The sequence below is a fragment of the Ixodes scapularis genome, unplaced genomic scaffold, assembly GCF_016920785.2.
Source record: "Ixodes scapularis isolate PalLabHiFi unplaced genomic scaffold, ASM1692078v2 PGA_scaffold4__175_contigs__length_147842914, whole genome shotgun sequence".
NCBI lineage: Eukaryota > Metazoa > Arthropoda > Arachnida > Ixodida > Ixodidae > Ixodes > Ixodes scapularis.
In genome coordinates this window covers 35,192,492-35,206,236 of record NW_024609879.1, presented here as the reverse complement: position 1 = coordinate 35,206,236, position 13,745 = coordinate 35,192,492, and the positions used below count along the sequence as shown (strand labels likewise).

The following is a 13,745-nucleotide window of genomic DNA, read 5'->3' as shown; positions in this document are numbered from 1 at the left end:
AAGCTTGTGTAGGAGTTTAGAATGAGGAACGGTGTCGAAAGCCTTTGACAAATCTATAAATATCGCATCAACTTGGTTACCGATGTCAAGAGACAGACCGATATCATGAACAAACTCTGTTAGTTGTGTCATAGTACTATAACCGCGTCGAAAACCATGTTGGAAATCGCATAAAATATTGTTAGTATCGAGAAACTCTATTACATGCCTGTAGACTATATGTTCCAATAATTTGCATGAATGTGACGTTATAGAAATTGGTCTATAGTTTGACAGTGATTGTGAGTTGCCAGATTTGTATACGGGAATAATTTTTGCGAGTTTCCATGATGAAGGAACTGTGGCCGTTGACAGTGATTTCTGAAAAATAACCGTGAGATACCGACTGCACCATTGGGAGTACCTGACAATAAATGAATTAGGAATGCCATCAGGACCAGGACTTTTTTTAGTGTCTAACTTCAAAATCAGGTTTAGTACGCCCCGAACGTTCACATCTATGTCGTCAACCGCAGACTGCGAAACATGAGTAAAAGGAGGAACTTCGAAATTATCAACTGTAAATACTGACTGAAAGTACGTATTAAACGCTGTAGCGATTGTCAGCGCGTCCATAGTAGTTACGTCGTTAATTATAAACGAGTTTGAAATTGTGCTGCCTGGTAAAATAGATTTCCAGAATTTTCGAGGGTTGCATTTTATTAAGTTTTGTAAGGTAACACGGAAATAGAAGTCCTTCGCGGAATTAGTTTTTAGTCGGAGTTCCTCCTTAGCTTGAATAAACTGAGCAGACTTTACTGGGTCAGCGCAACGTTTTCCACTCCGCAGTCTGCCGACCCGTCGCGATAAATGTAATAATTCTCTTGTTATCCAAGGTTTGACAATGTTACTTTTTTTAGTTTTGAGTGGCACAAATCGCTGGATACACGATTTAACCAAGTCTTCAAAAAATGTAATGAGTACATTCACGTCACTGGAGATACTAAGTTGTTCAAACACTTCAAAGGAATAGCTTAATGAGTCAATTATGGACACATCATCGGCACGGTTAAAATCAGGAAAAGTGTGGTAAACAAAACGTGTTTTAGGGACAGGATAAGCAACAGAAACAAAGACTGCCCTGTGATCTGATATACCGTCAACGACTTCACATTCAAAATGGTTTTCTAGAAGAGGTATACTAAGAAATACCAAATCTAAAACTGACGACTCTCTCGTGCTCTCCTGAACAATCTGTTTTAAACCAAATGACAAAGAAAAGTTCACTAACTCTCTAGATATTTGAACGTCAGGACCAGATAGCGACAAAGACGACCACTGGATGCCAGGTAAATTGAAATCACCCATTAATATTAAATTGGAAGAAGACAGGTTATGCTCGTACATAAAGTCACATAAAGCATGTAACTGATCAATGGGAGAGCCGGGAGGGCGGTAGACAACGCCAACAACTAAAGATATATTATCCACATTAAGTTTGCACCACACTGATTCAATCTGGGGAGGACCCTGTATAACTGAAAATTTAATATTGGACTTTAAAAAGAGTGCGACGCCACCGCCACGCCCGTACTTTCTATCACCTCTAACCACGCAGAAACCAGAGGGTGTAATTTCGGTGTCGTATATGCCATCATGTAACCATGTTTCAGTGACTCCAATAATGTGAGCAGAGTGGGAAGAAATTAGTGACAGAAAATCGGGGAACTTGTTTACTAAACTTCTGGCGTTAACATTCAAGACACAAAGATTTTCACTTAAACCGTCTTTTAAACCGCGGCCGAGTCAACGACCACCAGTAGATGGGGCGGTGGTAGTAGACTGGGCGGAGTAGTCGGAACACTTAACCAGAGTATTAGTTTTAACATCCCAATTATATCGCTCATTATTGATGAACACATGATCATATCGAAGGCGAACGGAGGAGCCACTGTCACGGAAAGAGGCCGTCGCATCCCATATTTTCTTTCGAACAGAACGGACATGAACAGAGAAGTCTTCCGATATACGAATATCTGAACCCTTAAGCTTGAAAGAATTTTTCAATACTTCCATTTTTTCGCGAAAATCAAGGAGTTTCATAATGACAGGACGTGAACGATCGTCGTGTTTTCGACCTATTCTATGGCACCTTTCAATACGTGGGCAGTCAATAATCAGTTTATCCGAGAATATTTTTGATACGTTAGAGAGTAATGACTCACTAGTTTCGTCTGCGCTTTCGGTGAGGCCATATAAGATTAGATTATTTCTGCGCAAGCGGTTTTCCATGTCGTCATTCCTCGCGACGAGTCTGTCTACCACACCAGACAATGACTTAAGCTCTATAAGCAGATTGTCACAAGATGTACAAGGGACACTTGGCGTGGCAGAAGGCGACTCGAGGGCAGCCACTCGTGCTTCAAGAGCGTCAAATCGGGAGTTAACCGACTGTTGGAATAATTTGATTTGAGCTATGTCCTGAGCCATCTTTTTCTGGCCAGCCAGCAATTCAGCAAACATATCCGAAACTGTGGGTTGTCTCTCGATATCTCTTCCGTCATTATCGCTCTCACCCGAATTAGCAGCCCTCGAGTCCTCTGTAACCGAAACTACGTTATCTTGTTTTGTTTTTTTGCTGTCTTTTTTTGGTGGTCCTGGATTCGTTTCAACGTCTCCACTAAGGAGAAGGCTATTGATGCAATACACCAGCTGAGAGCACAGGTCAACAAAACAACAAATACCGTGATCGTATCCATGTGGGCGAGGAAATAGCAGTAAAAACCGATTATCGGACCGTACACAATGAGCGTTCTGAAGGTAACATACCTGCGAAAGAAGCAGACAGCGGTTGAGCATACTGTCCTCGCTGCTATCGCCTCGCCCACTGAAGAGGAAAGATGCCGGTGAAGCTTTTCTATCCTCGTTAACCGACGTCACAGAACTGGGCCTTTCAATGATTGGACGATCCAGGAGGGCATCACCGACGGGGGTGACTTGCAGATTTACGGTTTGTAGGCCGTTAAGGAAACCGTGAACATCCTCAATTCCGCTGGCAAGGAAGTCCGTGGACGAACAAGACGGGTCGACCACGCAGCATGGAACAGTTGACGAAGCAGGAAGCGCCGGCAGTAGCTGGTATCCGTGCGCCGCGGTAGCATTGTACACAGGAACAGCGAGGGACACGAAGAACTGCGAAAGAAGCAGACAGCGGTTGAGCATACTGTCCTCGCTGCTATCGCCTCGCCCACGGACTTCCTTGCCAGCTTATGTTGGCTTCCGGAGCGCAGAAATTCGGTTTAAAAACCTGGGTTGTTCCTTTTGAAGCAATGGCCTTTGGGGCCATTGCTTTAATTGGATTGTGACATAAAACCCCCAATTTTTTATATCAGATGCTTTCCCGGCTAAGCAGAAACAGACATTGATTATACGGTTTCTCATGTAAGTACAGTCAGGCCAAATATTCTCCATTATCAATGGTTCTGAGGTTCACCTTTTATAACCAAACAGCGGCAGTTATTGTGGAAAACCTACCTTGGGGGGGGGGGGGGGGGGGACCTCAAGGTGATTGATGGCAGGTTACCTTAATAGTTTAGCAATTCATTAGAAACAGGTTGCTCATTTTGCTGTATGTGAGATTTTAATGCTGTATGATTAACAGGAGTGCCACAAGTTTACCCTTTACTGCCGTGCTTTTCTGGGTTACTTTTTTGTGACAACCTGGTAAGTCAAATGAAGAGCTGGATAGGAACATAACTGCAGTTTCAGAACATTTTTATTTATTTTTTTTTATTTATGACATACTGCGGACCTAAATGGTCCAAGCAGGAGTGAATACAGATCGTAAAATACACGACAAAAAACAGTCTTCAACAAAAGATATCAAAAAAGGCCACTAGGTTAAAATATACAGTAAATAACAAATGCAAAAATACAGGACAAGAAGCCTCCAAGAGCAAGATACACATTCCCAGTAAAAAACCTATACGGTCATGAAATAGGAAGAAGGAAGTGACTCAATGGGCAGGGAATTCCAGTCATTGATTGTTCTTGGAAAAAAGGAAAATTTGAAAAGATTGGTGCGAGCAAAGTACGGAGTCAGTGAATGAGGTTGGTGATGTCTGGTCTGTCTCGTAGCAATGGGTTTTAGATATGCATGGCGATTAATAGATAGCTTATCATTTGCAAGAAGAAACAGAAACTTTAGCCTTGCTATTTGCCTTCGCTCCTGCAACAATTCAATTTTGTTTATCTGCATTAGAGAGGAGGGAGAATCCGATCGCTTGAACTTATCGTAAATGAATCTGACTGCCCGTCTTTGAACCCTTTCCAATTTATTTATGTCTTTTTTGGTAAAGGGATCCCATACAACGCTGGCGTATTCCAGTTTAGGTCTCACAAGCGTGTTGAACGCTAACAATTTTACGTTAGGGGGTGTATTTTTCAACTTGTGTCTAATGAGGCCTAGCTTTCTAAAAGCAGCAGATGTAATGTTGTCGATGTGTCTTGACCAGCCCAAATGACTATCAATTGTCAGCCCTAGATACTTGTAATGGTCTACCTCAGAGACGTTATAATCTTTTATTTTGTACTGAAAAGAGAGGTACTTCTTTTTGTTTGTGATTCTAAGAAAGACAGTTTTCTCGAGATTCAATTTCATTTTCCATTGGTAGCACCAGTCTTGTATAGAGTTTAAGCTTGAGTTAAGTGCGAGTTGGTCATTAGTACACAAAACATCTTTGAACAATACACAATCGTCCGCAAATAAACGAATGTTCACTCCTGGGTCCACAACAGAAACAATATCATTGACGTATATCAAGAACAATAGTGGCCCAAGGACACTTCCCTGGGGTACACCGGAAGTCACATCAAGCATCTCTGAGCAACCAGAACCAACCTCGACATACTGTCTACGACCATGTAGATAGGATCCGATCCATTTAACGATGGCTGAGTCAAGACCAATACTTTCCAATTTAAAAAGCAGTTTACCATGTGGCACTCTGTCAAATGCCTTGCTGAAGTCTATGAATACGGCATCTATCTGACCAGATTTATCCAAAGTGGAGGCAAATTCGTGCACCGTGGTGACTAGCTGTGTCACTGTTGAATAGCCCTTTCGAAATCCATGTTGAAACTCGGTTATTAAGTTATTTTTATCAATGAAGTCAGTTACCATATTTGAAATTATATGTTCTAGTAACTTACACGATGTACACGTAAGCGAGATTGGCCTGTAGTTGCTCAGAGATAAGTGGTCTCCTTTTTTAAACACCGGCACAACACGTGCTAAGAGCCAATCATTCGGCAGAACTCCCGACAAAAATGACGTGCGGAATATCACTGTTAAGAAGTGTGCTAAGGGTTCCGCGAAACGACGCAGAAAGGCATTGGGTATCTTATCAGGCCCAGGTGACTTTTTCGTTTTCAAGTTCAATAACATGGAAAATACGCCTGCAAGCGATATGCAATCAGCATTCACGTAGGACCGCTCATGATTTTCACACTCGTACGTTTCAGCGTCAGAAAAAACTGACTGGAAGTATCCATTAAAATGACGAGCGATCACTACGGTGTCATCAATCACTGTACTGTCAACACATATTTGGTCGATGGGTTTTCTTTTGTTGCTTAGGTAGCTCCAAAACTTCTGAGGGTCGTTTTTAATAAAATTAGGCAGAGTATTAGAAAAATAATAATCACGAGACTGCTGAACGTGCCGTCCTAGCTCGTCCTGCATGTCCTGAAGGCGACCGTTGTTTCTACGTTTAGTTTTTTTAAGGCGTTTAATCCTTCGCTTTAAGTGAATTATTTTCCGATTCACCCAGGGGTGAGCCCTATTAACACGCTTTTTCTTACTGGGGACAAAGTTATCCAAACAGTAGTTGCAAATAACCTTAAATTTGTTCCATAAAACTTGCACGTCTGAGTCGTTAAAACTATCAAGTGCCAAATCCAGATAGTCCAGAATACACTCATCATTGGACTTCGAGAAGTCTTTAATTTTCTTAACTACACTTTTCCGTTCAGGTGACTCTTTCGCTAAAGTACAACAGAAATAAACAAGTTTATGATCCGAGATCCCCCTCTCGACACTGACCGTATAATCAGATAAGCATCTACTAACAAAAACGAGATCAAGGATAGAGCAGCTCGAGCCCTGCTCTCGCGTGTTTTCGGTTACAACCTGCTGTAGATCATAGGCAAACATAGTGTCAAGAACAATCTCACTGTCCTGACATGAGTTAGCGGACAAATTGGCCCAATCAAAACCCGGAAGGTTGAAGTCAACAACAACTGCAAGTTTATTGTTCCTGTATGAGGATATGTGGTTGTACAGTTGGTTTAGGAAGTCTGGTTGAGAATTGGGAGGTCTATAAACAGCGTACAAGATAATTGTGTTACCCCAGCAATTCAGCTTTAAACATAAGCTTTCATGCTCTTCAATCTGATCTAGAAGCACGGCATGAATATTATCTTTCAGTATTACAGCAACCCCCCCACCACGCGATGGGCGGTCTCTGCGGAATATGCTGTAGGATGGTGGAATGATACTATCATTATTAATGTCCTCGTGCAACCATGTTTCCGTTATTACCGTAATATGGGGATCATAATTCAATAAGAGAAGTTCCAGTTGGTTAACCTTGTTCACAATGCTCCGTGCATTTATGTTTAAAATGCGGAGTTGCTTTGATTCTGGAGTACATGGGCGTCATTCATTCGAACGTGGTTGTAATTGTGGCAGCTGAACGCGGGAGTTTGCGACGTCATCCCAGATATACCAGTCATCATTTATACGAAGCTTGTCATGTACCAAAAACACTTTTTTCCCTTGGTCCTTATCGGTCTTAGCGCTCAACCAAAGTGCCCGACGTTTTGCTAACGTGCTTGGTGAATAGTCGTTGCAAATGGATATCCGTGTATTTTTTAATTTTTTGGCATTGCGAAGTATTGCTTGTTTTTCGTTATAGTCCTGAAAGAACAAGATGACAGGCCTTTTGTCACTAGGTTTACCGAGCCTGTGAATCCTTGAAATGGAAGTGCAAGTTACACCTAGTATGCCATTCAGGACCAATGTGATCACTTTACTCTTAAGCTGTGCTTCCGTTTCATCTTCTGTTTCTGCTATCCCGTAAACGACTAGATTTGATCGACGGCTCCGATCCTCGAGATCTGTAATTTTCTGAGTTTGAAAAATAACAGTCCTTTCAAGATTTACGAGGCTACTTTCCAGCGCCTGAACTCGTTCCGTTTTCTGCCTGAGCTCGTGAAGAATTTGGTCAAATTCAACAAACCTGGCGTTAATTCCGCTTATCATGACTTCAGTTTTACTTTGTTGTGTTTTTAACTCTGTAATTTCTTTGTGGATTGCACTCTGTCCGTTCATTATTTGTTGAAACATCTCCACAGTCGTAGGGCCAGGATTGGTCTCGACATCACCGCAAACAAGTAATTTGCATGCATAGAAACAATCATACGCAATGTCAATACAAGTTTGTGGGCATGGCACAACAATGAGCATGAGAGTATTGCTCGCAAAAAGAGAGGTTTTGTGACCAACCTGTATAAAAAAGAGCGTTGTCTTAGTTGACATCGTGCTCTTGTCGCTTTCGCCGAGCCCACTGAAGATGAATTCCTGGGTTAGTCCTTTTGTAGGCGTTGAAGCACTTGACGTCACGAACCCAGAGGGCAGCACTTCTGCGACTGGCGATTGTAGAGACACTTGGTCATCGTTGGCGGCTTGCTTGTTGCTTCCACACGTGCTGTAGTCGATCGGTGCTCCAAGATAAGAACAGAGCAGGGCCTGTATAAAAAAGAGCGTTGTCTTAGTTGACATCGTGCTCTTGTCGCTTTCGCCGAGCCCACTGAAGATGAATTCCTGGGTTAGTCCTTTTGTAGGCGTTGAAGCACTTGACGTCACGAACCCAGAGGGCAGCACTTCTGCGACTGGCGATTGTAGAGACACTTGGTCATCGTTGGCGGCTTGCTTGTTGCTTCCACACGTGCTGTAGTCGATCGGTGCTCCAAGATAAGAACAGAGCAGGGCCTGTATAAAAAAGAGCGTTGTCTTAGTTGACATCGTGCTCTTGTCGCTTTCGCCGAGCCCACTCGGCGAAAGCGACAAGAGGCAAACAGCTAGTGACGTACTGTCTCTTGCTAACTGACATGTTTGTGTTTCTGTTGCTATTTGGCGGAATGCCATAAGGTGTGGTGTAGAAACATGCAAAATTTTATTAGCAAATTTTTGCGTACTTGACTGCACTTGATATTGACTCTGTCATGACACTATCTGAAGAAAACAGGAAAATGCTGGTCCTTAACTTAATTCACGCTGCTACCTGTCACTTGCTTGCATGTTATGATGAAAAAGAAAGCGCCTTTACAAAGATGCTGAACCTTGGTTTGGTTTCTGTTTTAGTTTGTTGCAGATGCAGCTGAAACACAGCGTTGACGTTTAAAGGAGTTGAACGGACACTAACTAGCCCGAGAGGCCGCAAGATGGACTTAAAGCTGGTTGGGCTGACAGCCCGCAGCTTTTGGGAACCAAAAGACCTGCACATCAGAAGCATGGCACGGACGCCTTGCCTCGTTTTTCTTCCAGGGTGGGGACGAAGGCTACCCGGACCTGACATCCAATAGAGTGGAGGAACGGCAGGTTGGTTGACTTATATTTAACCCTACTCCAGATAAGTATACACCTTTCCAAAAAAAAAAACTCTCCTAGGCCCCAGCCATGTTGCTGATGCTGATGCGGCTGGTAGGAATCGTGCGCCACCTATCAGCTAGAAATTTTCTGCCACTCTCATGGACTGCGAAAACCCGCTCAGCGCGATTTTCTACCTATGTTTTTGCGGCTTCGCATACGACGTTTTCTGGCCCCTCTTGAAACGTTCCACTTATTTCTTCAGATGAATGCTGCACACTCTATCTGTGTTATCTTCCACCGTGAGAAATGAGGCTGGTAAGAGCCTGCCATTCAAGCGTTTCTACTCGACATTCACTGGAAAGGAAAGAGGGGAAGGACATCGAACGGCCCTCGACGCGATTTTGCGAACAATGACCACAGTTCCCCCCCCCCCCCCACCCCTACTGAAAAAACCCGTATAAAAATTCATACTGGTTGACCTGTATATCTCATATGGTGTTATGGGATACGGGTCTCCCGTATGCTACTGGGAACCCGTACCTGTACAGGTTGACCCATTCAGATACAGGAACCCGTTGGGATACGGGGCCCGTACCGGTACGGGTTGACCCGTTTAGGTAAAGGAAACCGTGCCTGTACGGGTTGACCCGTTTAGATATAGGAACCCGTACCTTACAGGTTGACCTATTTAGATATAGGAGCCAATATTTATGCATGTTCATCTGTTCAGATAGAGAAACCTATATCTTTAAAGGTTTATCTGTTCTGATGCAGTAATAGGAATCAACATGGTGTCCAACGTTTGCAAACGGATGGATGTATCTTTGCAGGTTTAACAATTCGCATGCATTTGTCATGCAAAGAATGAGCATGAGCCAGGTCATTTCAGGTTATATATGTATTTAGTGAATGCAAATTGGCATCTGCAGAACACCAACAAAAAGCTTAACCTCTAAGCAAGCTTAGAAGTGAAACTTCTAGTTAATATCCTGCAGTAGGATATTAACAAATTTGCATACTGCAGTAGATTCACCCGAGCTGTCCTCTTCCTTGGAGATGCCTCTCGAGGATGCCTCCATAGGTACTCGTTGAAGGCATCTGCAGGGGAAAAGAATACAACAATAAGTCTTGTATAATCTACAGTTTCCTGAAAAATTGAATATTTTACTTCGTGCAATTATAAGCAAGCAATTTCCACTACAATTTATGCTTTGTTAATATCTTGTGATACCATGTAGACCCCAAGAGCAGGTATGCATGATTCGGCCCGAAAGTTTTGAAGATGTAGACCCAACAGCAGGCATGCATGATTCGGCCCGGAAGTTTTGAACCAGTTCAGACCGAGTTCAGAGGAGTGCAGAAGCAGTGCGCAAGTCGGGCTGCGGCTGCGTGAACTCAAGCTGCAGCGTTACAAACGACCATGTAATTGGTTTCCGAAAGACCGAAGAGTTGCCATCTGTTACTGCATGAACGCTGAACTGACTTCGGCCAGCGCAAGATTCTGTGGAACTGAGGCTGAGCTCGTGCAGCACTGGAATAAATCGAACAGGCCAGTTCAGCGTTCATGCAACTTCTGGCTGAATCTAACGAGCCAGTTCTTACACTATTTGAACTAGATCGGCCAGTTCAAGCAAATCGAAAAGACCTAGTGTGACTTTCCACAACTATGCACTTAAAGTTTGCTTGCAACAGTGTGTTCCTTGCATTTTAGTGTTTATGAAAATTATAGACCTTGGAGCAGGGGACAAAAAGGAACGGAAAGACACAAAGCTCCGGAGCTTCGCGTCTGTCTGTCCCTTTTTTTTCCCCACGTTCCCGGGTTACCACGTCTATCCTTAACCAGCTCGCCTGCCTGTTAACTAAAATAAAAGTATGTTCTATAAATCTAAATATGTATTTTCAGTTATGAACATGGGCCTCTGATTGCCTACAACCTCTAACCTATTTCATGCCCAACAATGTCACCATGGGAACAAGTGAAAGGAACACTGAACACACAATTTTCGACCGGCAGTTTTAGTGCGAAAGAAGAATTTTGACCCGCAATTGTTGTTCTGGGCATGTATATAAATTGACAACACAGATTTGACATCAAGAATCATTTAATTAATTTAATATCCGTGTTACGATTTTTCAATTGTCTATTCATACGAGATAGTTCCCTGGTAAGAAAACTGAGCACTAGAAAGGATGAACACCCACGATGAGAAGGCGGTTCAGAAAAAACGGGCAGTACTCAAAGGACAGAGCCAAACATAGTTCGGTTGCAGCAGTTCTAGTGAACAAACAGACTCACTTTCACAACTTTGCTAGTGCTAGCTTTTCGTTCAAAAGAAAAAAAAAGTGCCTCAGCAGAAGGTCCTGCGAGCAGGCCACTGATATCATGGACCTCCCCCAAAACTTGCAGGGATTAGCAGATATTTGCGATGCGGAGCATGTTACTGTAAAACCTCCTCAGTGTGAATACATCAGAAAGCACCAAGGGACCTAGATGACCGCGACAAGGTCACTTTAGTTTTTTTTCATATATTAAAAACAAAGAGGAAGACAGGGCTTCTTCATTTCGGTTTTGCGCTCGGAGCTTCACGTTCCTAAAGCTCGAACTAGTCGAACTGTGACCCTTCAACAGCCTATAACACTGAAAGTTCGGAAAGCCTTGGAATTATTTATCACATAAATTTTGACGGAGCAGGTTGCAACTTCAGAAGCCATAAGGTTTGAGTGACTCACCAAGTATGAGACATCTGTGAGAAGTGGGCACTTACTGCTGCCAACTTGACTGGAGTCAGGGCCCTCTTGGCGACGGCGCCCTTGAAGCGCCGGCATGGCACCCCAGTCACACTCCGCCTATGCAGGTTCTCCCTGCCGAAGATGAACTTCGTGGCCTCTTAAACATACATGGAGTCTCCCCGGGCTCCACTCACGTATAACAGTTTGTCCTTTTCCACCAAGACACCATGGCAAAGTGAACCTAGAAATAGATAGAAATGCTCTACAGGAAATGGAGCCAGCCATTGGTTTTGATCTCATTGATCTTTCGGAAACTTGTGCAGACGTCTGCCGCACAATGCCACTTTTTTCGGACGCAGGACATGCGAGGCAGCTCTTCACGCAACGTCTTGGGGGTATTCTTTTCGGAGCCGATCACAGAAATTCACCACAGGCACTCACTACTCATCTCCAACTTCTAAATGTAAAGAACAACTCATCTTGAAGTACAGAACAGACAGTGGAACAAACATAACTGCAAAGGAATCGCATAGCAAACAGTTCCAGCCACGCATGTCGTCTGCTATGCACAAAAAAAACACGGAGGAGAAAACAAAAAAGCTCACGGTCGGGTGTAGCCACGTGACTTCCGCCCACTCACTCTCTCCTCTCTACTTCTCCGACCTCCGCGCGCGGGTTTCAGTTTCGGTTCTGAGCAGTTGCGTTTTTTGGCTTTAATAAAAATATATGTGACTGTTGCAAAACATTAATTTGGTAGTCTTTCGAAACCATAATATATCGGCTGGCAAAAAAGGAAAACTTTTATTGGCGGGTGTAAGTGTCCGTTTAAGTGAGTTCAAAGTAAAGAGAGAAAGCGAAAGAAGGGAACCAATTATAACACAATTTTAATTGTGCTAGTTGGTACTTGATTTATGAAAAAGCTTGAAATAAGACAAAGACACTAGATAGAAAACGTTTCAGAAAAGCGCCAATTAATTGGGAAGAAATATCTTATGAATGCCCGGCCCCACTCTTTACATTTATCAGCATTTCGAAGCAGCCCGATGGTTGAATTTAGGGAAGCATACAAATAACCTCATTCAAAGAGCTGTGGAAACAATAAAATTTAGTCACTTGCCCAATATCTGGAATGAATATTCCATGAAATTCTGAACTTACCTCGTCATCAACCTCTGCAAGCACTGGCACACACTCGGGAAATGCCTCCGGCGAGCCCGCTACAAGATCCGCTGCTGGAGCAGCAGCATCAGCGGCTGGTACGGGTCGAGCGTGATCCACACCAGCTCGCACTACGTGAACTGAAGCAGGAGCGCCAGCTGCAGGAACCACTGCTGGGCAAGCTGGAGGACCTGACCCAACACCGCCAGACGGGACATTGTCCACTGCAACATAATAAAACACTCTTTAGAAACAAGACACGGTACAGGAGTCAACCGATTTTTCGGACGCCAAAAATTCAGACAAGCTTGATTATTCGGACTTCAGCACTTTCCTGGTTCGTTGATGGCATGAGGGCTTCATACTACTTCATGCCACAGAAGACTACCGGCAGTGTGCTTATTTGTTTTTCCGTAACACACCGGGACTGGAAAAGTAGCGCGAGCAGGACACAAAACAAAAGGATGAGAAACAAAACCAAAGAAGAAAAAGAGGAAGAAAAGAAATGCGCTCAAGTTCGCCGGCAGTGGGCGGCAGAGAGGTTGTTTAGTTTACAAAAAGATACCGGTGAATAGCTAATGAATATTCATGACAAGCATTTCCAACGGTTTGCGAGATGTAAGCTCAATCTTTCTGACGAAATCCAATGCTGTAGCAGATCGTCTGCTCACCTTTTAACCAGTTGCACAGTTGCGTCGGTAGGCACAATCTGCCGCCCGATTAAAGTTCAGCCTTGTTGGTGCTGTGGTCATGCCTACGACCAGCTTCCTCACTCCCTCTTCTTCTACAAAAAGAACTCCTTTCTCCCCAATGACGAAAGGATGTGTGCTGGCCGGGCTCATCGAAAAGTGCATATTTAAAATGTTTTGACCGACAGAACAAACTTTCACTTCAAGCCTCATCTATGCGCACAGACCATGGTGTCTTGGTATGGACATGATTGTTTGACAAACTGCAGAAAAATATTTCTTCAATCAAAGCAAAAGTGCTGCCGAGCAAAACGGGCTCATCGCCATGAGCAACACGAAACAAACTCTCAAAGTTCCATTTGCACCCTAAGAGAAGAAAAGAGAATTATAGACACCTCTTAAACTCATTGATACATTGAGGCACCCCTGTAGTATATGCTTACTTCTGTTTGCGACGAAAAAAAAAATTAAAATTACTTTTGATCCCTCAGATAAAGTGTGAGCACATAATGTGAAGTGTGTGAGGTAAGCAACTG

The 13,745-nt window shown here is 43.4% G+C and overlaps 1 protein-coding gene across 1 annotated transcript; it reads right to left on the bottom strand.

Annotated features, from left to right (window-relative positions):
- Positions 1 to 440: 440 nt before the first annotated feature.
- LOC120848305 lies at positions 441 to 3,325 on the bottom strand. The gene is made up of 2 exons (XM_040220283.2): positions 3,287 to 3,325; positions 441 to 2,808 (listed from the first exon to the last, which is right to left on the bottom strand). Exons 1-2 carry the CDS (start codon positions 3,323 to 3,325, stop codon positions 1,786 to 1,788), a joined length of 1,062 nt encoding a protein of 353 aa, XP_040076217.1. The 3' UTR covers positions 441 to 1,785.
- Positions 3,326 to 13,745: the final 10,420 nt, after the last annotated feature.